This window comes from Mesocricetus auratus, unplaced genomic scaffold, assembly GCF_017639785.1.
Source record: "Mesocricetus auratus isolate SY011 unplaced genomic scaffold, BCM_Maur_2.0 Super-Scaffold_100031, whole genome shotgun sequence".
Classification (NCBI taxonomy): Eukaryota; Metazoa; Chordata; class Mammalia; order Rodentia; family Cricetidae; genus Mesocricetus; species Mesocricetus auratus.
Genome location: NW_024429212.1, coordinates 285,085 through 311,725, shown reverse-complemented (window position 1 = coordinate 311,725; position 26,641 = coordinate 285,085). Strand labels below are relative to the sequence as shown.

The 26,641-nt window shown below is 42.4% G+C and overlaps 2 protein-coding genes across 16 annotated transcripts in view; both read right to left on the bottom strand.

Moving 5' to 3' along the window:
- Nek5 (NIMA related kinase 5) overlaps positions 1-1,756 on the bottom strand; it is a 50,994-nt gene extending 49,238 nt beyond the window's left edge. For 7 of the 8 annotated variants that reach the window (XM_040733525.1, XM_040733528.1, XM_040733529.1 and 4 more), the window contains exons 1-2: positions 1,093-1,355; positions 677-997 (exon numbers count right to left, since the gene is read on the bottom strand). The gene's annotated coding sequence lies outside the window, so the exon portion shown is untranslated. Of the gene's footprint in view, positions 1-676; positions 998-1,092; positions 1,356-1,737 lie in introns of those variants that run through there. The other variant, XM_040733526.1, reaches the window with a different exon arrangement.
- Nek3 (NIMA related kinase 3) lies at positions 1,460-26,641 on the bottom strand. 8 transcript variants are annotated; one of them, XM_040733534.1, is made up of 16 exons: positions 26,359-26,641; positions 24,962-25,118; positions 22,849-22,942; positions 22,663-22,760; positions 21,469-21,552; positions 19,699-19,766; positions 19,525-19,611; positions 16,711-16,765; positions 14,382-14,582; positions 13,450-13,522; positions 9,946-9,992; positions 8,126-8,219; positions 6,615-6,764; positions 5,797-5,931; positions 3,748-3,871; positions 1,460-1,926 (listed from the first exon to the last, which is right to left on the bottom strand). In XM_040733534.1, the coding sequence occupies exons 2-16, from the start codon at positions 25,085-25,087 to the stop codon at positions 1,821-1,823; spliced, it is 1,542 nt and encodes a 513-aa protein (XP_040589468.1). In that variant the 5' UTR covers positions 25,088-25,118; positions 26,359-26,641; the 3' UTR covers positions 1,460-1,820. The 8 variants fall into 8 exon arrangements, with proteins under 8 accessions (XP_040589468.1, XP_021079505.1, XP_040589473.1 ...); XM_021223846.2 differs by having other exon boundaries at positions 9,946-9,995; positions 26,462-26,641; XM_040733539.1 differs by having other exon boundaries at positions 9,946-9,995; positions 22,663-22,780; positions 26,359-26,640.

The window sequence follows — 26,641 nt, the reverse complement described above, 5'->3', positions numbered from 1 at the left end:
AGGGACTGACCTAGGAATGGTGAAGCTGACAACAGAGGCCACACACAAGCTCAGAACACTAGTTGCTAATTTGTTCCTCACAGCAGTGAGACTTTATTTTGTATGTATACTAAACAGATGGCTGCAATCTATGTTTCTCACTCTCAGCAACAACAGGAGTAGACAAAGAGCAAGAGGAAAAGCCTGAATTAGTCTTAGGGGATTGGATGAGTCGGTGGTGTCAGTGTGAGGCTGTGACTAACTAAATACGCATACAGATGGGGATGCACAAACAGAGGCATGTAGATGGCCCAGATACTGCCAGGAGCAACTAGCACACCAGCATCTAGATACCGGCTTTAAAGCAATGAGAGGAACCATGGCTTCTTGGAAAAGGAGATGTTGATTCTGCGGCTGAGACAGAGAAGGTTCCAAGGTTGATCCTACTTTATCTAGTTTAATTTAGAGAAGGTTCCAAGGTTGATCCTACTTTATCTAGTTTAATTTAGTAACTTAAATGATAAGAACATCACAAAAGTACACAGAAGCCAACTGGAAACAATTAGGCAGTCAAACCAGTGACTTAGGGTAACATTATACTCTTGCTGTTAATACAGGTAGAATCAAATCCTCTAGGCATCGTGAGGCCTCAGTTAGCAACAGTGGGCAGAAAAGGGACAGGAAAGTTAGTACCTACTGATAGAGGCAGGCAGCATCTGTGGCACACCACGCTGACGTCATATACTCCCTGAGAGAATATAAGGACAGGGCTTACCTTTGTGAAGAACACTGGACACACCCAAATTGAGGAGAAAAACAAAATACCTAACCAGCACTCCTCAAAAATGGCAAGGGAAGCCAGAAATTGCCAGAGATCTAACACTGACTACATGACTGTGTACAAGGAGATGCACAGCAGCCTTTGCATGTTAAGATAAACAAAAGCTGGGCTGTGATGTTGTAACTGTGGTAGATTACTTGCCTTGCATTAATAAGGTCCTGGGTTTGATCCCCAGCACTGAAAAAAAGGGGAAGAGTTAAGTTGTTAAAAGCTACTTGTAGTCCCTATTTCAGCAGATCCTGGTAAATGACTGGACTAGAATTTCTACCTACTCTTCATCAGGGATCAGGAGAAGCCGGTTTCTTCATTGGGGAAAGATTCTCCCTTCTCTAAAGTGTCATAGCATTAAACGAGGTAATGCATGAGGGGGTCCAGGATGGATGTGCACGGTGCCCACTCCATTCAATAACACTTTCTAGTTTCTGATGTTCATCATATCTCTTTGGCTGTCTTCCAGCCTCAGGTCCAGGACTGCAGTCTTCTGGGAGCCCACCCCACTCATCTTAAGGCTGATTCCCTGACCCTGGCTTTTTGTAAAGCCTACGGGGAACATATAAGGACAGCTGGTAGTTGGTAAATATCACTGGAAATCATCTTGAAGCATCACCAAATTGGGTATTTACTGAAAAATAGCACACATTTTTACGTCACAATTTAATATATTTAGATCCCTTTAGGAAATGTATCACATAGAAACCACGGATTGTTTAACAACACATGGGTTGCTATAACTGTCTTGGTCAGCGTTCCTATGAGGTAGGCAATATTCTCGTTGTGCAGAAAATGAGGGATCAAAGGAGTTAAGTAATTTCCTATTATCACACACAGAGTTAGCCAGAAGCCTAGCATTCTACCTCTGTTCTATCAGAATGCAAGGCACATAGTATCTCTAGACCTCCCGTGTTAAAAAAACTCACAAGGGTTCTGGGTTGTTATTTAAGCTGTGGTGTATTTTCTGTCTTCATTCCATTCCCAGTCATCAGTGTCTCCCCCATATGGTTCAGGCACATCCTCCAAGGAGTTTCCCATCACATACACCCTGCCATCCTACTTGCTTCTTTAGTTCTGACACCCAGTCAGGGTTTTCATCATCTTCCTCAAAGTCCCTGTGAAAACAGTTTGGATATATTAAGCACATGGTGTGTACTTCAAAAATGCAATTCCATAAGACAGGTAATTGAGTAAAGAAAATAAATGTTAGTCCCCCCCCCAAAAAAAGGGTCACTGTGGATTTTTAAAAACATTTTACATAATCATGATGGAACACTCCTCCACTGCTGGTGAGAGTGTAAACTTGTATAGCCATTTTGGAAATCAGTATGGTGGTTTCTCAGAAAATTGGGTATCAATCTACCTTAAGACCTAGCAAAATACCACTCTTGGGCATATACCCAAAGGATACTCAATCATACCACAAGGACACTTGCTCAACTATGTTTATAGCAGTATTATTCATACTAGCCAGAACCTGGAAACAACCTAGATGCCCCTTACCCAAAAAATGAATAAAAAAATGTGGTACATTTACACAGTAGAGTATTACTCAGTAAAAAAAATGACATCTTGAAATTTCCAGGCAAATGGATGGAACCAGAATAAAAATCACCCTGAGTGAGGTAAGCCAGACTCAGAAAGACAAACACAGTATGTACTCACTCATAAGTGGATGTTAGATGTAAAGAAAAGGATAATCAGGCTACAGGGAGAGACAGAGGGAGAGCAAGGAAAGAGAAATCTTGATAGAGGGAGCCATTATGGGGTTAGGGAGAAACCTGGTGCTAGGGAACTCTCAGGAACCAACAAAGCAAAGATGACCCCAGCTAAGTCTCCTAGCAATAATGGAGAGGGTGCCTGGACTGGTCTTCCCCTGTAAGCAGACTGATGACCACCTTAATTGTCATCATAGAACCTTCATCCAGTTACTGATGGAAGCAAAAGCAAAGGGGTCAAGATCATGATGGGGAAACCCAGACAGACAACTGACCCAAGTCAGAGGGAGCTTACTGGCTCTGGACTGACAGCTGGGGAACCTGCATAGGACCGAACTAGATCCACTATGAACGTGGGTGACAGTTCTGTTGCTTGGGCAGTCTGTGGGCCCACTGGCGGTGGGACCAGAATTTATCCCTAGTGCATGAACTGACTTTTTGGAGCCCATTCCCTATGGAGGGATGCCTTGCTCAGCCTAGATACAGGGGGGGAAGGACCTTGGTCCTGCCTCAACTTAATGTGCCAGACTTCGTTGACTCCCTGTGGGAGGCCTTTCCCTCAGTGAGGAGTGGATGCAGGAGGTGGGGGACAGGGACACAAGACCTGGGGGGGGGAGGGAGGAGGAGGGAGGGTTGTGGTTGTTATGCGAAATGAAAAAAGAAACATAAATAAAAACAAAACAAAAACTCTAATGTATTATAAAACGAAAGCTAGATATATATTTGCACATGCATAAAATCCCAACATCTAGGCTGGAAAGATGGCTCAGAGGTTAAGAGCACTAGCTGCTCTTCCAAAGGTACTGAGTTCAATTCCCAGAAACCACATGGCTCACAACCATCTGTAATGAGATCTGGTGCCCTCTTCTGGCCTGCAAGCATACATGCAGGCAGAACACTACACATAATAAGATCTAAAAAAAAAAAAAAAAAAGAAAGACAGAAAAAAATCCCAACACTTGAAAGCTGATGCAGGACTATAAGTGTCTCAAAACTCAGAAATAAATCAAGTCGGGGCTGAAAAAAATTCTATGAGCAGGATCCAGCCAGGAATTCATAGCAAAATGTCAGTATTGCCCACCATACAGGAACAAAGTGCTCATTTAGGATGAAAGCAGTATAGCTATTATTAAATCTGAAATTATTGTGGTATGATATGACATGTGCATACAGGCTCCATTCCCTCAGTTAAAGTATGCTAGGTTTATTATAACATACGTGTCTTCCTCATCCAGCCGAGGTTCAAATCTCTCTGGGTCCAAAATGACAGAATCGTGATCTCCATCGACACTGTCTGATGCTGCTTCTTCAAAAAGGGGACCTTTCAAGAATCCTTCAGTACCTTCAGGGAACAGCAACAGAAAGTATGACAGTTCACCTGTTCATTTTTAAATGGGGTCTCTCTACATTGCTCAGACTGGACTTGACTTCCTAGGCTGTTCTTCAGATGTTAACACCACAGACCAGAACCACAGCGCCTGGGGAAGCCAGACAATTTAAACAGTATTTACTCAACATGATTTGGGTAGGCAATAGACCCCAGAAGTATCAGAATGTAGATTAAGTTTTAAAGCAACTTTCTCCAAGAGAGGGAAGGAAATCCACTAAAACTTTCAAAATAAGAAATCTATATCATAGTCTGAGCAATTTGGGGAGATCCTGCTTCAAAACAAATAATAAGAAAGATCTAAGGAGTTAGCTTGGGGCCTTATGCACGATCTACAGAGCACACACACTGTTGGACTAGACACTAGCCCTCTTTTTCCTTTTAATCTATATTAGCCACTCAATAAACATTAATCAAATAAACAAATATAACTAAATCTCTTGTAACATTGTCAAAAACTACCACGCCATTACAGGCTCTACTTAGTATGATTCACTTCAGATTTTAAGCAAGTAGGAAGGGGAGGTGGAATGGGTGGAGGGGAGGCTGCCATCAGGATGTATTATACGAAAGAATAAATAAAAAGAAATAAACAAGGAGAGTTAGCATTTGAATTATCCAAGTTATATGTATACACATGCAGTCTTAAATCCTCTGACCTGAAGTCCTAAGAGAATAATATAAATGGTTGTTCTGTCTAATAAGTGTAATGAAAATATGTTTCAAATTTTAAATCCTGGTTAGGCAGTGGTGTCTCACACCTTTAATGCCAACCCTTTGGAGGAAGAGGCAGGTAGATCTCTGTAAGTTCAAGGCCAACCTGGTCTATAAAACTACAAAGAGAATTCCAAGGCAGCCAAGGCTACACAGAGAAACCTTGCCTCGGGAAAAAAATGAAAGAAAGAAAGAAAGAAAGAAAGAAAGAAAGAAAGAAAGAAAGAAAGAAAGAAAGAAAGATTTGAGGTTTGAGGTTACCCCTAATGTAATATATTTACATTAGCAAAAAGGGCTGTTCCTGGACTAGGGACATAGTTTACTGTGGACAACAGCATGGGTTTCACCCCCAGCACCGCTAACAATTTAAAAAGAACTCTTTCAAACATAGCAATATTACGACTGCTAAAATAAGAAATCAGGAAGTAGAAATAAAGTATCTGTATGAGAAATTTTAAATACAGGTTAAATCTGCCCATACATGATTCAAGAACACCTAAAAATGCAATTTTGGAACTTCAAAAATTTACTTATCTTTTTATATATATGGGTATGTGTATGTGTGTGTGTGTATGTGTGTGTAAGTATGTGTAAGTGTGTGTGTGTGTGTGTGTGTGTGCCGACACTTCTGCAGGTACCACACGTGTGCCTTGTGTGCCAAGAGTGGATTCCCTAGAACTGAAGTTGCCACGTGGTGCTGGGAACCGAACCTTGGTCCTCTGAAATGCACGGTGCTCTTAACTGCTGAGACATCTTTCCTGCACCATCTTTACAACTTTAAAGTCACGGGGGTTTGAGGAAGAAAGAATGGGGTTATAATTTAATGAGTGCAGTTCCAGCTTTGCAAAGAAATAGAATTTGGAGACTGGCTACACGTCGTGCATGACTGTAAAACTACTGAACTATATCGTCATGGAGTATTCAGATGAGGGGCCTGGAGAGAGGTGGTTCGGCAGTTAAGGACACTTGCTGCTCTTCCAGAGGACCGAGCTTGGTTCCCAGAACCTACCTACATAGTGGCTCACAACTGCCTATTAATTCCAGCTCCAAGGGATCTATCTGATTTCCTCTTATGACCTCCCTAGAAACCTGCACACATATGGCATACACTCACACAGACACAAACACATAAATAAAAATATGATCATATAATAGGCCAACATTACCTGGTCTGTATATTGTGTATGTTTGAAATGCCAGGCTGAGATCAGCATCCTTCAGCATTGACAACAAAGTCTCCGGGGGCTCTCTGTGCCACTGCTTACGGGTTTGATTTTCACTGTATTTTATTACAGAACCACCTAGGTGTAAAGAGGGACATTAGCACCAGGTTTAAAAAAAAAAAAAAGAATTTCCAGTGTCTATCCTTCAGATCACATTTCAAGCAAAGTTATATTTATATGTAACTCTCACTGAAAATTTAGTTCATTCACCTGCATGAAGAGCATCAAATGTCCACTGCAGTGATATAAACTCTAGTGAATTCAGTGTTCAGTCTGACCATGGTCTTCCCTGTATATATCCATGGGCTCCAGATTTTTGGATCTAAACTTTTTTTTTTTAAGTCTGGAGATGGCAACAAGTGTTATGAGCACATGTTGCTCAGTTACAAAGACCAGAGTTCAGATCCTAGCACCCACACTGAGTTCACAAATGCCTCTAATTCCAGCTCCAAGGGATCTGGCACCCTCTTCTGGCTTCATATACATACGCACATATAGTAGTCTCTCTCGCTCCCCGCCCCCCCACACATCAAAACTAAAAAATTAAACTTAAGTCTGCATTGAACATATTCACATATGCACATAAACAGTACAGTGCGACAACTATTTACATAGTATTTATGTTGCCTTCTGTACAAGTGGTCTAGACATTAAATTATATAGGAAAATGTGGGTGTTATATGTATTTTACACGAGGTGACTGGGCATGCATGAACTTTGGTATCTGAAACCAGACCCCAAAGGACAATGATAGTGCTAACCTCCGTCATCCTGTGCCGTGAAACTGGAGGTAAGGATGGGTGCTTTTTCCAAAGCTGTTAGAGCTGAACTGGGAACATGTCTCTCCCACTGCTGCCTGGAAGGGCTTGCTAGAGCGGCACTCCTCTGCTGCACTGATGGACTACCTAATTCTCAAATGGGACACAGGGGTGGGTCAACAGTATCATTTTCTGTTTATTCATCCACATCTAAGCATGCACTCAAACTAGGCAGTATTATTTGTCTCTTTCAAACTCAGATGTAGCAAGAGACCAGTCTTAGAAACAAGGAAATACCAACAAAAATCTTGAAATGAGGTCATGCAAAATGATAGCTCAATTCAGAATGAACCATCGAAGTGGCTGCATTAAAATACGAACATTGCCAGGCGGTGGTGGCACACGCCTTTAATCCCAGCACTCAGGAGGCAGAGGCAGGCGGATCTCTGTGAGTTCGAGGCCGGGCTAGACCGACAGCCTCCAAAACAATACAGAGAAACCCTGTCTCATAACCCCCCCCAAAAGAAATAAAATAAAATACGGACATCGCTAACCTTTTGCATGATGTACAAGAATGAGACTTCCAAGGACGCATGCACACACAGTTAGCTACACCTTTAAAGACTCTCACTGGCATAGCTTCCCCTCCTTCCCCACTTCCCTTTTATTGTTTTGTAGGCTGAGGTTTTTACTTAGAGACTCAGGGTAACAGCATGAACTCGATTACCAAACCATACTCCCAGCCCTTAATCTCTCTCTCTTTAAAAAGATTATATGAGGGCTGGAGTGATGGCTCAGCGGCTAAGAACACTGGCTGGTCTTCCAGAGATCCTGAGTTCAATTCCCAGCAACCACATGATGGCTCATAACCATCTGTAATGAGATCTTGCGCCCTCTTCTGGTATATAGGGATACATGCATACAAAATACTGTATACATAAATAAATTTAAAAAATTTTAAATTATATGATAGTCGGGCATTGGTGGTGCACGCCTTTAATTCCAGCACTCCAGAGGCAGAGGCAGAGGCAGAGGCAGGTTGATCTCTGTGAGTTCAAGGCCAGCCTGGTCTACATAGTGAATTCCAGAAAGCCATGGCTCTTACATAGAGAAATCCTGCCTCAAAAAACAAAATAAATAAATTGTATATTATTGGCCATTTTGCCAATATACATGTCTGTGCACCATGTAAGTGAGTGGTGCTCCCGGAGGTCAGAAGAAGGCACTGTATTCGCTGGAATTAGAGTTACAGACAGTTGTGAGCTGCTGTGTGGGCGCTGGGAATTGAACCCAGGTCCCCTGGAAGCACAGCCAGTGCTCTTAACCAGGAAGCCATCTCTCCAGACCTTAATGTCTCTTATTTTGCAGATAACCAAAATGTTTCTCCAATAGTAAGTCCTGGATGAATAATAAAAACTGCCTACTTGCTAATGATACCCCAGACCAAGTAAAGTGAACACTGGTGTTCACCCAAAGCCCCCAACATAGTAATGATCATAACTTGAGTAACTCACCTGTATTTCCTCTCCTCAATGCACTTCCAACTGAGATTGTATGAGTGCTTTCCAAATCAGTATGGCTACACTTTCTATCATGTTCTTCCTCTTGCTTTATAACAGATTTAAAATAGTGATTAAATAATGTCTGTATTACTACAGAAATGCAAACATATGTAATAAGCCATTTTAATTAAAAGTAAAAAGTAATGCACAAAAAAATGAAGTCATAGAAACCCAAATATGAACATATTTGTAGCCATATATACCATATACATATGCATATGAATAGCAGTTTGCTCATTACATGTATATTAACATCAGTGTATGTCAGTAGCCATTGCAGGATGAATATGTGTGTATGTGTGTGTATACACATATATAAACAGCAGAAGCCAGGCCACGGTGGTGCACACCTTTAATTCCGGCACTGGGGAGGCAGAGTTCAACGCTAGCCTGGTCTACAAAGCTACACAGAGAAACCCTGTCTCAAAACAAACAAACAAACCCAGCAGAGATATTTAATTAGCCTGGAAAGAGAGAGATGGCTCCACAGTTAAGAACACTTTGCTGCTCAATCAACTCCAGTAAAATGTCTTCTGATCATCATACTACAGCATATGTGACCCCAACCCCACAGGTAAATAAATGTAATAAAAAATTTAAAAAATGGGTTGTTCACCATGGGTCTTTGAGTATTCATTGCAAAGTCTCCTACTCTTGTCATATAAAACTCTATCATAGAAATGTGATTAAATCAGTACTTTCCCAAACTGTCAGAATCCTAAACGTCATGCAGTGTAGTAACACAACGAATGGTCTTCACTAAGTGTGCACATATTCAGAGAAGGGATACAAATGCGCCCCTAGCTGGTCCAGGCATGGTCCTCAGTTACTGGTTCAGTGAACAGCCAGGCAAAAAACCTTGCTGGCACACTAACTTTTCTTGTTATGCAGTGGTTCTCAAAATTCTGTCTGACACATTCAGGGGACACAAAACATCTCTTGTCACATCACAGTGATGGCTCAGCACACCTATGATTTCAAAACCCACCTCCATCCCAAGAGGATCTTGAAGCAGTTGGAGGAAGTAGGTGTTAAAAGCCCTCAAGATACCACATGTCCTACTTAGGTTTAAGCTTAACTTGACACAGTCTCTAGTCAGCTGAGAAAGGAGATTCCATTGGGGGACTGCCCAGATGAGAATGGCCTGTGGATGTGTCTGTGGGGGGCTGTCTTGATTGTTAATGACAGAGGAGGTCCAGTCCCCTGTAGTGACATGCATCACCACACCCAGCTGTAAAGAATTTTTTGCATTAGATGACAATGGAGAGCTGTGGTGGTGTGTGCCTATAATTCTAACACTTGGAGGGAAAGGGAAAGGACCAGACTTTTAAGGTTGTCCTTGGCTACACAGAGACTTGGCTACATTGAAGCCAGTCTGGGCTACATGATACCTTATCTCAAAGAAATAAAAACAAACAAAATTATTATGGGCTGGAAAGATGGCTCAGAGGCTAAGAGCAGTGGCTGCTCTTCCAGAGGTCCTGAGTTCAATTCCCAGCAACCACATGGTGGCTCACAACCATCTGTAATGAGATTTGGTGCCCTCTTCTGGTGTGCAGGCAGAACACTGTATACTTAGTAATAAATCAATAAAATCTTTAAAAAAACAAAAATATTAAAGAAGCACAAAGATAATTATAAACAAATACAAACATTCAAGGAATGCCAACTGGAAACTACATTTTTTTTTTTTTTGGTTTTTCAAGACAGGGTTTCTCTGTAGGTTTGGAGAGCACACACACACTTCACAAATTCAATTTTAAAGCATTTACCATGGTATTTGCTTCCTTTCCTGAAGCTCTCCTGATTCTGCTGGAGCCTACTTAGAAAGAGAAGGTAGGAGAAAAACACAAGAAGGCTCATCTTATTAAATTCTAACATAGTCCCCCCCCCCCTTCCCGTGCCATGTTTTGTGTTTTGAGAAAGGCCCACACTATGTAGCACAGGCAGTCCTTAAACTCTGATCAGCTTCCCTCAGCATCCTGAGCACTGGCATTATTGGTGGCTCACGTAAGAACGTCAAAGACACTCAACTACAGCGTTAATCTGAAATGGTATCAAGCTTTCAACACTCGATAATAGTCTCTAGATATTAAAAGAAGCAACTTACATTGTTCTGTTCATAATGTTCAGATAACATGCAAGTCATTTATGCTGGCCCATTTAAGAGCTGAGAAGTTAGAGGAGGCTGCATCCCCACATTTTAGTGCCTTCTGGTTTTGTCTGTTTTGGTTTTTGTAGCAGGGTTCCACTATGTAGCCCTTGATCGCATAGAACCGGTTATGTAGATCAGGTTGGCCTGAGACTTAAAGTGATCCTCTTGTCTCACCTCCATAGTGCTAGGATTAAAGGCACATGCTACTATGCCCAGCTTCATTCAACATCTTAAAAATGGCTACTGAATACCTGTAGGACAGGCCACTAAAACACGGGAGGAAATACATCACACACAGTCCCTGCAGTTGTGAATGATTTCACTGTTCTGATCTCACTAGAGACTAGATGGTCCCAGTATGGCAGCATTTCACTGACTCCTTTATTCTTCTTGTGACTGTCAATGGTATTCCAAAGAGGCACTAATGTCTCTCTTTGGCTCTCAGACTATTGGAACAATAATTCCTAAGAGACTGGCATTTCCCTAGGAGTCTCATGCTGGGAGAGGGGAGAGGCTGAAGCCTGGGGGAATACAGAGAGGAATGTGTCTCCCTGAAAGCGATTCCATGTGGTTTGACAACTGAGTTCTGAAACAAAGACAATGATGGGTCAGTCATGGAGGACCACCTTGACCAGGACAATTTAGTCATGCATGTCCCTTGCCTGCTGTAGACTTGAGAACCTCGAATCAGGACCCTGAAAGATAGACAAGGGGTTGTGTGTGTGCTTGAAGGGAACAGAAGGCCATACAAGCCACTTCACATTTAGTCAACATGGCACTAAGATGGGTTTCTGGCATAGACCAAGATGACTGATGCTGGACATCTGGGGGCTATGAGTCAGCAATAAATTTATGGCTGACATCAGATGCCCAGGGAACCCAAAAGTGATAGTAATGTTCTACAATAACACCTGGCAGAATGCCACGTTTGTGTGACTCTGAATAAATATGGCCTTGATGTCAGAGGCAAGTACATTGGTCAGCCTGTGGGTACTGGTCTGCACGCATACATCTGTGTGTGTCCCATGGGTACCAGGGTGCCCGCCAGCATCTGACTTCTGTGTACAAGTGAATAAAACAAGTCTTATCTGTCTATAGTTGTATTCCCTTTAAGCTCCTGGCCTGAGGGACACTCTTCTTCGTGACACTGGGGCACAGATCTCACAGTGGGTGTCACTGGTCCCAGTGTGGACACACTGAATATCCGTTCTCTTTTCACTGTTGTCTTTAATTGGCTAATTGAGGACAGGAAGCTGAGCCTAGCTTGCTATGGCTACACAGGACACGCTCTGATGCTAACTCCTATGATAACTCTATTTTGGAAACTGTAAAGTTAAGTTTTTCCAAAATGTATTAAAACTCTTTCTTGCACTTTCTTGCCCAGTGTTTCCTACTCCCTTGGGATGTGAACAAAAGCTACAAAGTGGTACCAGGGGTAAAATTATTGCCGAAGCAAACTTGGAAAGCCACGTGAGTAGCTATTCCAGGGTGACAGAGAAGCAGCTGTCTGTGAACTGGACCTGCATCCATGATCCTGGGACACACATTTTCAGTCTTGTTCACAGTTCCTGGCTCATAACTCCTGCAGCCCTTCATCCTAACCCAGAAAAACAAACTGCTTTCACAGTGCTCCTCTGGTAGTCCATGAGGACATCACCATGATACACAACTCCACACATGGTTGGTTATGCGCAATGCCCAGCTGGGAGTGACCTATCTTAACTCTTTTCTATTTTTCTCACATCTGTTATCTCTATGGACTTCAGAAGGAAGCCCCTGATAAAAGGAAAAGGAATTTAAAAATGCTCTGAAGAAATTTAGATGACAAGTTCCAAAAGAGAAGTTAAATTAGATTTGATGCTTGCCTAGGGCAGACAATAGCTGTATGAAGTTTTTATGCAGTCTTTATGTGGATGATTGCTTTTGAAAAGGCTGTTCTTAAATTGTAATTATTGATAAATTTTATCTTCACAGATAGGATTTATGGTCACTACCAACTGAATGAAAAGCATACACACCTGTTTCCATGCACACATCACATCTCACACCAACTGACATCCCGCACTACATGAAGCACCTGCCACAGTTGGCGAGCCCACACTGACTGACACCCTGTTACAGTCACTGTTGTCTGCAGAAAAGCCTCTGCCTTGGAAAAATTACTTTGCGCAATGGTCCATCACAAACTTGGGGACACAATTTGCTATTAGTGTTGTATTTCCATGGGTAGATCCCTTTGAGTTGTAAAATAATAAGCCAAAGTAGATAAGATTCTAAAATAAAAAATACACATTCTCTCATCACTGAACTATCCAAACTGGGCTGCTCTTCATCCTTGAAAATTAAAAAAGTACAATATTGAGTCGGGAAAAATTAAAATTGAGGCTAGGAAGGATTTACTTCCTTATGAAATGTTAAGTCCCACAAAGTAGAATTTAGCTAGGGGAGTGTCGCCTCTGATATGACTGGAAGGTCAGGACCATACTAACCAGTCTTGTTAATGACTGCAGGACAGAGAATTCCATACAGTAGCTGAGCTTCAGAGTTGCTGAGAAATTTTCTGCTGCAGTCTGTTACAGGACTGACCTCCATTTGGGCTCCATGCCCATAACAAAAGGAGACAACTCAGACTTAGAACCAGCCATTAGGCTTACAAAGGGGCAGCATAGGGTGACAACATAACATCTTAGTCTGCATAAGTCCCCTGCTCTCTTATCGCTCTTATCAAGTTTTTTGAGACAGGGTTTCCCTGTATTACAGCTATGGCTGTCCTGAAACTCCTCTGCAGATGAGGGTGGCCTCGAACTCACAGAGATCCTGTTTCTGCTTCCCAAACTCACTTGTCTTTGTCCCCTGAGTGCTGGGATTAAAAGCATGCGCCACCACTGCCTGGTGAAAATTAGGTTTTCTTTTTATACTTTAAAAAGCTTCCCCAAGAGCCGGGCGTTGGTGGCGCACGCCTTTAATCCCAGCACTCGGGAGGCAGAGGCAGGTGGATCTCTGTGAGTTCAAGGCCAGCCTGATCTACAAAGTGAGTTCCAGGACAGTCTCCAGGACAAAGCTACAGAGAAACCCTGTCTCGAAAAACCAAAAAAAAAAAAAAGCTTCCCCAAATTCTTACCCCCTTTTTTCAGCTTCTTAGGCTCAGATATTTTGGTTTCATCCAGTATTTGCTCTCCATATTCTCTGATGATCTGAAATTTAAAAATGGGCATTTAAAGATGGGAAAAACACTGTACTATACCCCAAGCAGGCCTTGAACTTGTGATCCTGCCTTAGCCCACATAGCAGGGATTACTCGCTGGCACAGCACACCCAGACCCAGGTAAAGAAAGATGCTTTCCTTTGGACACCACCATAATGTCACATAATTATCACTGCTCTTCAACACAAGAGCACTAGAAGTTGGAAAATAAAATTGTCATGTAAAAGCAAATGTAAGGAGATGAACATAACCCTAGCTACTTGGGAGGCTAAGGCAGGCCTGCCAATTTGAGGTCAGTGTGGACCCTCAAAACCACAGCCCAAGTTTGATCCTTAGCAAGAAAAGAAAGGGGGGGTCAATTAACATTATAATTTAAGCAGGGAGACATACAGCGTTTATGTGTCTAGAAAAAGACCTGGAGGGCCCAGCAAACTGAAGCTAGAAATCAAAATGATCGATACACCCTACCCACAGTCAGTGAAGCTCTAGGCTCAACCCCAGTCAGTACAGGAGAGTGTAACAGTTAGTGGGGGAAGCCCTGGGAGTGGGAAGAGGGAAAAGTCTAACCATTTTAAATATACCTCCAGATTATGGGAGTCTTCACAAGCATGTGTAACGAGTAAATTATGCTTAAGAGACAACCATTTTAGGGCCAGCGAGATGGCTCAATGGTTAAAAGTGCCTGCTGCCAAGTCTGATAACCTGACTTTGATCACTGGGAGGAGAGAAGCAAGATGAAAGATGTCCTCTAACACCTCCACGCACACCATGGTACGCCCATGCCCACCGGCAGATACGTTCAAAAGAAATGCTACCATGCGAGGGCCAATGAGAGACACTCTTCATACCTCAGGGGGTAAGCACTTCGGGACAAGCGGCACTAAACTACCTCTGCACAGCAGGGTAGTCGCAGAGGGACGCTGTGAAGGGCTCCTTTTCAACATCTGCTTGACGAGACATTGAAGCTTGTAGGAATACTGAGCTGGCAGTGGGTGGATGGGCCCTTGACATATTTTCAAGATAAGATTTTTCCAACTATTTGCCTGAAACTGAAAAGTAAAAATGACATTTTGAAATCAGATATATGGAAGGAAAATACAGAAATAAGAAATATTGGCTGAAATAAAATTCATGTTTTCATAAGTTATGTTCATTTTGGAAAGGCACCTGCTGTTTTCTTCTTTGGTTGTCCTTAAGGACAATTCACAGACGCCTGTGCTTTGGAGGACAGTGAACATGAACATTCCACGTGGATACCTGGTGTCTATCACTGTCTGCTCTGGGTACCTAAGCAACTCTAGCCTGGCATGTGTAAACCCGGGGTGGCATCAGAGCAACAGTGGTTCCCAACTTGGGTTGCACTTCAGAGTCACCTGGTTTAGAAACACAAATTCAAGACCTCTTTGGAGATCCTGATTCAGTTACGTGGAGTGGGCCCAGGCCTTGGCATGTTAAAACATTCTTTAGAGCTGGGCGTTGGTGGCGCACGCCTTTAATCCCAGCACTCGGGAGGCAGAGGCAGGCGGATCTCTGAGTTTGAGGCCAGCCCAGCCAGAGGAAGTTCCAGGACAGCCAGATCTTCACAGAGAAACCCTACCTCAAAAACAACAATGACAAAAACACTAAATATAGAGAACAAAGAGAGAGTAATGAAAACTGGAAGAGAAAAACCACAAGTCACTTCTAAAAGAAAACACATCCTAATAACACCTGCCATCTTAATGGAAACTTTGAAGGTCAGAAGAGCCTGGGGAAATGTGCCCGTTCTAAAGGGCCACAGATGCAGACCCAGGAAAACTGTGTGCCATAGTTTAAGGAGAAAGAGAAAAACTATCCATGATATAAGCAGGCCGAGAGAATGCATGTCTAGCAAACCAGCCCTATAGAGAATACTGGAGGCAATTACTTCAGCCTGAAGAGAGGAGTAAGTATAGCCAAGGGACTATATGATGAAAGCAATACAATCCTGAAATACAAAACAGGACCAAAAAAACACAGACATAAGAAAACAGTCCGATCAGGAGAGTTCCTCCATGGCCCTGCCCTGGCTTCCCTTCATGATGGACTACAACTGTAAGATGAAATAAACCCTTTCCTCCCAAACTTGGTTTTGGCCAGTGCTTTATCACAGCAACAGAAACATAACTAATGCACTAGTCCATGACCCACAACTGAACTCTTCAGTATATAAATTAACTGGAACCAGGGACTCGAAACAACTGTGTTTACTTATGTTCAGATCTATTTACAATAGAAAGAACCCACAAGCAACACAACTACCTCATGGACAGGTAAGTCAGTAAGTAAAACAGTGCATGCTCACAATGGGTTATTACTCAGCAATAAAAAGGGATAGAATTCTGACCCATGCTGCAACACAGAAAGTGAAGTGAAGGAAGCACAGAAAAGGACAGAAAGGTGCTGGAGAGATGGCTCTGGGCTTAAGACCACTTGCTGCTCTTGCAGGGGACCCAAGTTCAATTCCCAGCATCCGTATAATGGCTCACAACTATCCTCCAGTTCTGAACTATCTGACACCCTCTTCTGACTTCCCTGGGCACCAGGCACACTTGTGGCAAGACATTCATATGACATGAAATAAAATAAAAAGGACAAATGCTATAGAACTGTATTACATGAAATATACAGAATATACAAGTTCACAGAGACAAAAAGGTTATAAGTTATCTCAAGCTGGGGAAGAAAGGAATATAGAGCAATGATGTCCTAAGTACAGAGATTCTGTTTTCTGTGATGGAAAAGCCCCACAAATAGGCAGGAATATCAGGACATATCATGAATATAATTAATGAATAGCATAAATGTAGTTAAAGTAAATGCTGTGAATGTAATCAATAAATATCACAAATGTAATTAATAAATATTAATAATATTAATTAATATCTTGAATGTAATTCATGCCATTCAATTGTGAACTTGAAAATGGCCACAATAGCAAATATTATATTTCTTTCAAAAGAAAAAAAAGAAAAGCTACATATTCAATCACAGCCTATAATAGACACTTTCTGTTGGCACAGGACTACAAAATGGATCAACACAATGGGGACAAATGGAAACTTTTATAACAAATTCTTACAGGGAAAGTGAACTCCAGTTCAAACCTGGCATCTCCTTCAGGTCTTAGCAGGGCATGACAAATGGCCCCACACTTACCGGATGCTTCAGGGCGCAGAGTTCATACAGAATGCATCCCAAGGACCAGATGTCACTAGAAGCACGAAGAGACAACAAAGCAAAAATTATGTTATGCATTACCATGGCGGCACATGCATTTTCTCTTATTTTATTACAATTAATTTATTTTTTATATGTATGAGCACACACATGGGCCACAGGGTACATGTGGAGGTCAGGAGACAACTGGTGGGTATCCTCTTCTTCCACCATGTGTGTCCTGGAGACTAAACTCAGATCACCAAGCGTGGTGGTAAACACTTTTACCCACTGTCCTACATTTTATGATAACAGTCTTCCAGATCTAGCCCCAGCTTACTCTGACCACCCCTGACTGCACAGCAACCAACCTATAAGCTTCCCCCAGGACCCACACTGCTTGCCCCAACCACACCACCCAGCAGCATCTATGACCACACATCAGGCTTGGACTAGGATGCCTAACCTGCACAGAAAGGGAATGGAAAGGAGAGGGGAAAGGAGGGAAGGGGAGGGAAGGGGAAGGGGAGGGAACTGCAGGCCAATATCCTCGAAGAACATAGAAACAGAAATGTCCAGTAAAATCATAAGCAAACAGAATACAGACAAACATCAAAAATATTATTCACCACGATCCAGTTGGCTTAACCCTGAAATGAAGGGATGGTTCAACTCAGGCATGTCAATGAATGTAGTAAGCCACATAAACAAACTTAAAGACAAAAATCACCTGAACGTCTCAAGAGATGCAGAAAAAGGCCTTGACAAAAACCAACATGCATTCATTATAAAAGTTCTACAGAATATGGGGTTAGAAGGAACATATATCAATATAATAAAAGCGATATAAGATATAGCCAACCACATCCTAAATCAGTTCTCAACCCTTTATTATGTTATGTTATCATGTTATGGTGAAATCATTTTCACTGCTACTTCATAACTGTTTTTTGCTACAGTTATGAATTGTAATGTAAATATTTGATATGGAATCCCTGTGAAAGGGTCGTTCAACACCCAAAGGGGCTGTGACCCACAGTTTGAGAACTGCTGTCCTAAATGAAGCAAAAGCTGAAGCAATTCCAGCAACCAGCCCCTCACAGCTGTGATTACAGCAGTTGGAAAACCAGGACTTTCCTCTAGACACCAGGGAATACAGATTCCATGTGCCATTTTATCTCTGTGGTGTTGGTAATCAAATCCAAGACACATACTAGGCAAAATTATTGTACAAATAAGCTGCATACACCAAGGCCCCAAGTGTTGTGAAATATTACTCTAACTAGGCAAAGATGTGTTACATTTGTTTATGCTGCATTTGCTCAATGATGTAAAGATATGTTTAATTATGTAAAGATGTGTTGCATTTTTATGCTGCAGAGTATTACTTTAACTGTGTAAAGGTGTGTTACATTTGTTTCTGCTGCATTTGTTTAATTATGTAAAGATGTGTTGCATTTGTTTTACCTTGCCTGCCTAAGGCACCTGATTGGTCTAATAAAGAGCCAAATGGCCAATGGCTTGACAGACAGAAGGGGCTAGCGGGCAGAAGGAATAAATAGGAAGAGAAATCTAGGCTCAAGAAGAGCAAGAGAAGAACAAGAGGAGGGAAGAACAAGGGAGGAAGAGAGGCAGATGTCTGGGGCCAGCCAGGCAGCTGTCAGAGTAAGACATACAGAAAGAAAGGGGAAAAGCCCCAAGGCAAAAAGTAGATAAATAGAAACAGGTTAATTTAAAAGAGCTAGCCAGAAATAATGAAAACTTTTCACAAAGGAAAGAAAGCAAGAAGTGTGTGTTCCCTGTGTTAAATTCTGCATTCCCCCAGAAAGTTTGTGGATCCATGTCATATGGACAAATCGTCAACGAAAATAAGTTTGTATTCAGAGACACTGATGACAAAAGCAACCAGACATTGAAATTAGGAAATGGTGATATCTGGAAAGTGGAATTCAGAATCTATTTCATTGTATGTATATTTATGTAATTTGGAACAGAGCTATACAAATGAAGGTACTGGGTTATAATAAAGAAAGTACCAAAACAGTAAAAAAAAAAAAAAAAAAAAAAAAAGAGCTAGCCAGAAACAAACCAAAGCCTGGCTGAGCATTCAAAACTAATAACTCTCTATGTCATGATTTGGGAGTTGCAGGCCTAAAATTAAAAGCACATTTTTAGAAAGCAGAATGGGGACGGTGGCTCAGTAGGTCAAAACACTTGCCCCACAAGCCTGGCCACCTGATTTTGACCTTCAAAATGCACGTAAAAGTTAGGTGCATACTTCTGTGATCTCTGCACTCCCACCTCTAGAAGGGAAGTGACGGTAACACTGGCTAGGGGCTCATGGGCCAGCTGGCCTGAAGTGTGCAGTGCAGCAGCAGCAGAAACAACAAGAGAGGCCGACTGGCCTCCTTAAACAAAGCCGAAGAACCAGCTTCCAAAAGAATGTCCTCTGACCTCCACACACAGGCTGTGGCATATGTATACACACACACTCACATAGGCACTCACACAAAATAACTAAAAAAAAAAAAAAACTGGGGGGAGGGGTTCCGAGACAGGGTTTCTCTGAGGCTTTGGAGGCTGTCCTAGAACTGGCTCTTGTAGACCAGGCTGGTCTCGAACTCACAGAGATCCTCCTACCTCTGCCTCCCGAGAGCTGGGACTAACGGTGTGCGCCGCCACCACCACCTGGCCTAAAATAAAGTTCTAAAGCAAATAAGCTCTATGCATCTGCACCAGATTCCAGCATCAGTTTGCAGACTAGAGCCCCTCCCATCAAATGGCCAACATTATCCAAATAAGGACACTACTCACCTTTTATTGTTATAAGGCTGGTTTTCCCAAATCTCGGGAGGCACGTAATAAGGTGTTCCCACGTATGTATATGCAAAGGCCATGGGACTGAAAGCACAGAGAGACACAGTGATTCCAAAGCTCTTCTGAAAATGGCTGCTCCCATCCGTGTCCCTAAGTGGGACAGACACATACCTGGAGAGGAGACGGGCAGAGCCAAAATCTCCCAATTTCACTTTCCCACTTTGGGTGAGGAAGACATTCTGCGTCCAAAAAGAAGAAAGTAGATTATGTCTTGATCATCCCAGCTGAGACAATGATCCCTAGAACAGCTTTCAAAGTCTGCTGATGCTGGAGATAAGGATAGAATACTGACAGCAGGGTCCCAGAGAGAATGAAAAAAACAAGATCCCCTCTTAACACAGCTGCACACCCCCCTGCCTGGGTATAGGATAACTGTCCTGAAGTCTAACAAAGAAATGTCAGGTAGCACCAGATCTCATCAGTGGGAGATTTTAACTCCTGTTTTACATACAATATTTTATTTGGTTAGTATAAATTCTAGGTCAAAGGGTGTAAAGTTTTACTTAAGATAATTAAGTCTGTAAGACCTACCGCATGAACCGGACATGGAATCCGAAGAATCAGGAGTCAGAGGCAAGTGGATGTCTGTGAGTTCAAGGCCAGTCTGTTTTACAAAGCAAGTTCCAGGACAGCCAGGACTCTGTTACACAGAGAAATCCTGTCTTGAAAAACAAAAAACAAGAACAAAAACAAAACAAAACAACAAAAAGAAGATCTACTGCATGGTATTGAATGTCTTCCATGGGAGGTAGAGGCAGGTAGATCTCCTGGAATTAGAGGCCAGTCTGATCTACATAAAGAGTTTTAGGACAGCCAGGGTTACATAGTGAGACCCTGTCCTCAAGCAAACAAAGAAATTGATTGTACAATGACCATGGTTAATATATGATTTTGTTTGTTTTTGTTTGGTTGTCCTGGAACTTGCTCTGTAGACCAGGCTGGCCTCAAACTCACAGAGATCCACTTGCCTCTGCCTCCTAAGTGCTGGGATTAAAGGCTTGTGCCACCACTGCCTGGCAGTATAAGCTATTCTTGAGAATTACTAAAAGAGTAGATTTTATTTATTTTTATGTGGTAGGGATTTGACTCGGGTGGTCTGTGCTGGCCTCAAACTAGAAATTCTCCTGCCTTGGCCTCCCAGGTGCTGGGATCACAAGCAGGTACCACTATGTCTGGTCTAAAAGTAGACATTAGGTGTTCTGAAGGGTAGGGGGCTGGAGGGATGGCTCAGTGGTTAAAAGCACTTGTTGCTCTTCCAGAAGACCTGGGTTTGGTTCCCAAGACACATAGCAGGTGGCTCACAACCATCTGTAACTCCAGCTCCAGGGAATCTGAAGCGCAGGCCTGCATGGGTATCTATATGCTCTCATGCACAATACACATGTACACACACACACACACACACACACACACACACACACACTTAAAATAAACCTAAAAAAGTAAATAGACATCAATTAACATGATTTGATCATGTTACAATGTGTAAACTTGTGTGTATATTAAAATATATTGTATTCTATAAGTATATAAAATTTTGTCAATTTTACCTTCAATAAGGTAAGGGAATTTTTTGTTTTATTTTTTGTTTTGTTTTTTGAGATACGGTTTCTCTGTGTAGTCCTGGCTGTCTTGGAACTTACTCTGCACCAGGCTGGCCTCGACCTCAGAGATCTACCTGCTTCTGCTTCCAAGTGCTAGAATTAAAGGCACTCATCACCACACCCAGCTAAATTTTTTTAAATTAAAAGATGAATATAAAAAGGTATTAGATTGGCAAAACTTTCTAAGCTAAACCAAATAGAAATATCCCAAAAGGAAATAATAGGAAACAAAGACAATGAAATAGTTTTCCAAGGCCCCAAAATGCCTTATACTCACTTTGGACTTGATATCTCTGTGTAACACACGTTTCTTGTGAATGTGATTTACTCCAAGACAAATTTGTATGAACCAGTTAAGTATCTTTAAGAAAAAAGTATACATAGGATTTAGAGGGAAGAACTAGAGGTAAATCTGACCAAAATATACTATACGAAAATCTAAAAGAATTAATAAGAATACTTCAAAAGTATATACCATCTGTAAAGCTGCAATAACTAGCCAATGTTAACTAAGTTCTAAGGAATCACCTCTAGGCCTTATTTTACCAGGATTTTTAAAGTGAAAAAAAAATTTTAAGTGAATTCTGCACTCGTAAAAATTACACAGTTCAACTAAAATTCAGTATTATTTGGAGAAATTCAGAAACCTGATTCCCATTTTTTTCATCTCATGTATGATCCAGATGTATATTTTAATAAAATTTTCTTCTTTTAACCGAATGTAAGTTTCTTTTTCTGTGTCTGGCTGGGAGCTGTGGTAGAGACGGTCCGTGTCACAGACTAATCTCAAACTTTAGCCAAGGATAACTTTGAACTTCTGAGCCTTTTGCCTCTGTCCTCCCAAACACTGGGATTACAGAAATGTATCACCAAGCCCAGTTTACAAGGTACTAGGGATGGAACTCAGGACTTTGTGAATACCAAGTAAATGTTCCACTACTGAGCTATATGTCCCTCTCTAAGTATTCCTTATTTTAATTCCTTCTTTTTTAAAGACTTTTTCACTGTGTAACCTCATAATCCCAATTAAGAAAATGCCTGTATTTTTCTTAATTACTGATTCATGTGAGACAGTCCATTCCATTGTGGGCTGGTGGTCCTAGGTTTTATAAGAAAGCAGGCTGAGCGAGCCATGAGGAACAAGCCCCTAAGCAGCACCCCTCCATGGCCTCTGCCTCCAGGTTCTTGCCCTGTTTGAGTTCCTGTCCTGACTTCCTCCAATGATATGGAAGTGGGAGTCAAATGAACCCTTTCTTTCTCAAGTTGCTTTTGGTCATGGAGTCTCATCACTGCACTAGAAACCCTGACTAAGACACATTGCCTGAGAAAATGCATCAATAACAGATCCTGAAAACAGCGGCTTCTCACTAGGCCAGGTAATTACAGATGCCTATGTTTTAACCTTAATTTACACAAACATTATGGGGATATTTGCTTCCAAACTTAGAAACTATGTAAGCCAGTTTCTCACCATATCTTCAGGAAGTAACTTTCCTTTTTGCTGTTTAATCTTCTGCATTAGATCCCCTCCATCACAATACTCCATCACAATATACAGATGCCCTTCAGCTAAAACACACAGGAGATGCCTTAGGGAAGCCATAGTTGCTAAAAATTAAATTCAGGCATGATCATATTTAGGAAGGTTAATATTTACCTTCGAATGACTCTTTAAAGGCAACAATATTTGGGTGCTTCATTTTAGCTAGCAGAACAGCCTCTCTCCTAGAATTCTGTGTATCAGGGAAAGACTGAAAAGAAAACCTTTAAATTATTAGAAATTCAATGCTAAATTTTAAAATAGCCTCTAATTAATATTTTATATAGTTTCGTATGAGACTTCAAGGCTACATGCAGGTTTGTAAATCTACTTCAGCTTAAGCTTTCAAACTCTGAAAATATACAGTGACTTTTTGATTTCGGCTATTTTGTATGCTTGGGCTGACCAAGCTTGGGCTGTATTAGAACATACATTTTTTTTCCTTCCACATACAGAATGCAAACTAATTTTCATATGTACTTGGACTGCTGATGTGGCTCAGTGGTAGAGCCCTCCCCCAGCAATGTTCAAGACCAGGGGTTGGATTCACCACCACCACCACCAAAACCAAGAACAAGTGTGCCTAGGCATCAGCTGACTGGATAGCCAGTATTTTATTGAAAACACTACATGTAAACACTCAAAGAAAACCAAAGCCTTCATTGCAGTAGACGCTAAGCACCCTTTTGGTAGTTCCTTGGCTCAGATGAAAAATATCCAGAGATGGACAAAGATGAATGCAAATTAAGTTTCTCAAACTACTTACTCAAGAGTTATTCAAGGATGAAATGCTAAATGACTTGTACTCAAGAACAAACTATGGAGCCTGGGTGTAAAGCCAAGAGGCAGAGAACTTGCTGAAGGTGGGAGGGGGAAGGAAGGAAGGAAGGACAAAGGGAAAAGGGAAGGGAAAGAGAAGGAAGGGGAGGAGGGAGGGAGGGAAACTCAAGGATTTCCAGCCCAGCACCATCAGCATCAAGTGTGAACAGGCTGAAAATGACTCACAGCCTAGCCAGACCTACATGGAAGTAGAGCAAAATAACTGTTTCAGCAAGACTCCTGCAAGATCATGAGGCCCACTTCAGTTTGAAATCAAGACTTCAGTGTGGGGCACCCACTGTAATCCCATCACTTGGGAAGCTAAGGCAGGAAGATTCCAATTTCTGGGCTAGCCTGTCTTACATAGTGAGACCCTGTTTCAAAAACAAAACAAAGTTGTCCTCATTAGTATAGTAGTGTAATGAGCATCCCTGGCTAACATGAAGGATACTGGGGTTCAATTCCACAATGCAGAGTCAAACCATCCTTTCCTGTGAACTACAGTGAAGCGAATGTTAGGGGTGAGCAACAGCTTTCTAATTGGATTTGAGGTCTGATCCACAGGAAGAAACACATATCTGGTGCTATAAATCTGACCAAGAAACCGTCACTGGGAAGCTCACAGGAATGAGCCCATTACTATTGGTCCACTAAATAAACACAGTGTCAAACAGCCCTCTAAATACTATCTCTACCTGTGGTAGATTAGTGCCATCCTCAGACCTCATCAGAGATGTTGCTTTGTGCATCAGGCAGTGGTTAACACATGAACTCACAACTGGTCAGCGTGCAGGAAGTAAGAATCAGTGGAATGGTCAGCCATAGGTGGGACCACTGCATCACCCCAAAAGTCCCGTTAACAAGCACGCCAACGGGGGAAAAAGAATAAATAGATCCTCTGAGTAGGTTTCCTAGTAACCAGCTGATGCTTTACACTGCAACCCTGTTCTTCACTGCATTTTATGTCTTCTCGTTCACACTACACCTGACTACTTTTGGCAGATTCTTCACATTTCTGGCATACAAAATTGGAAACTGTTATCGCTAAGATTAACCAGCACATTTTGACTACTTCTCTGTTCATTTTACCTAAGAACCATATAGACTACATAAAGCCTTTGTAAAGCTCATGAAGAAGCCCAATACATGTTTGCAGGGAGGGCAAATGACACATTAAACCCCAAGCACTTGGCCAGGAGGTGGTGGCGCATGCCTTTAGTCCCAGCATTCGGGAGGCAGAGGCAGGCGGATTTCTGTGAGTTTGATACCAGCCTGGTCTAAAAGAACTAGTCCCAGGACAGCCTCCAAAGTCATAGAGAAACCCTGCCTCTAAAATCCCCTCCCCAAAAACAAGCACTTTATATAAGCTGTACTCTCATTTTAAATGTGAGCTGTTTCTGTTAGTGGTTACCTTGGGAAGTCTTACTTCCTTCATGGCAAACTTCTGATTGCTGCTCTCCTGCCGCACCAGAAGAGCCCTGCCGAAGGAGCCTTGGCCAATCACTCTCAGGACTGTGTAGTCCTCCATGCTGGGCATCCGCTCTTGCTGTCACCTTGGCTCTCCCAAACTATATTTAAAAAGCAGAATGATTTGGGAATTTCCTTTTAAAATGAAAGCTTAACTCAAAATAGCTATAGAACTCAAAAGGGGTATTTAAACAGTTTGACTTCAATGTCTCTGTACAAAAGCAGTCAGATTTTTAATACACTTTTGCTGGCACATAAACTACCCAAGAAGCAACCATGACTGTAAGCACAATCTTAGGGAAGCTACGATTGCCTAACATGTTAAAGGTCTGGACTAGATGGGGGCCGTGGGGGGAAGAAGTTGGGGAAAAGGACTACACTTAGAGGTGACAAACTGCTTTCATCACAGGAAAAGCACTGGGATGAATTTACTTGACTTTTCGCTGGGATGAATTTAATTGATGTGTACAAAGCTAAATGGTGTTTTGTTTTTTTATTTGTTTAAACCTCGCACAAGCTGAAAACTATAGAGCTCAGAAGATAATGCCAACACCACAGAGCAAAACCTACAGGGGACTGTAAAACTGCCAGTTTGTAGCTGGAGTGGGGCAGTGAATGCCTTTAATATTAGCACTTGGGAGGCAGAGGCAAGATGATCCCCATGGGTCCCTAACCAGTCAGGAGTACATTGTCTCAAAACAACCCAACCAATGTATTAAGTCTTCCAGGTTGCTTTCCATTCTATCACAGATTTACCAGGACCCCAGGACACTATGGCAATAAATCCTCCATATAACCAAATCCATGCATGGTTTCCAGAAGTGGGGGTATTTGAACATGCTCAGGCACAAGTCACAGGCCTATCGACACTCAGGAGGCAGAAGTTGGTGAATCACAGCCAGGAGGCACTGATAAGCGGAGATCAACCTGTCTACACAGCTAGTTCCAGCCTGACCCCACCGCCACTACCCGAGCATCAAAAAACTACAAGAAAACGGCCCCCGGTTTCAATTGCTGTTTTCCCGTTGCTGGTGCTGGAGGACTTTAGCCTATAAGACTGAAAACGACTGGTGAGCAACAAGGCTTCCCTTGGCTGAAACCACATTTGGACTTTTCATCTCTATGTGCTTAATATTAGTACTACACCCATAAGCGCAGGCCTGGATAGACTGCCTGTGGCCAAAGTGGATTGGTTCCTTCCCGTGTTTGTAATCATATACGCGTTTAATAATAAAAGAAAAAAGCTGAAGTGATTTGCTAGTGTCCAGATGCGGGGTCAGGGGGGTCACTGGCCACGCGGTTTAGGCACCGATCCCTGGGGCAAATATGCTGGATACCCACTCTTTCCTCGGAGAAGGCAAGCCCTGCTCTGCACCAGCCGCACTAGCAGATCGCCGGCGCGCATGCGCGTCCCGAGGACCCGCGACCCCGGCGAGCAGCCTACCGCGGCGGAGCACTGTGCGCACGTTTCCCGGTCGTCCCGCAGCAGGCGTGAGCCCACCGGTGGCTTAGGACCCCGCCCAGAGGCCCCACAGAGTCCTCTCTCCTCCACTGCCGGCCTGGACCGCTCTCCTCACCCGCCTCCCTGCGGTGCGCGACTCTAGTCACAGGGCGCAGGCATTGG

Excerpts from the sequence above, each read along its gene's own strand:
- Nek3 (XM_021223846.2), bottom strand. The coding sequence starts at position 25,087 with ATGCCCAGCATGGAGGACTACACAGTCCTGAGAGTGATTGGCCAAGGC. Across the intron at positions 13,523-14,381 it reads CGAAGTGCTTACCCCCTGAG|ATCATCAGAGAATATGGAGA; the intron begins GTATGAAGAGTG and ends TTTAAATTTCAG. Across the intron at positions 5,932-6,614 it reads CACGGCACAGGATGACGGAG|GTGGTTCTGTAATAAAATAC; the intron begins GTTAGCACTATC and ends CTTTACACCTAG.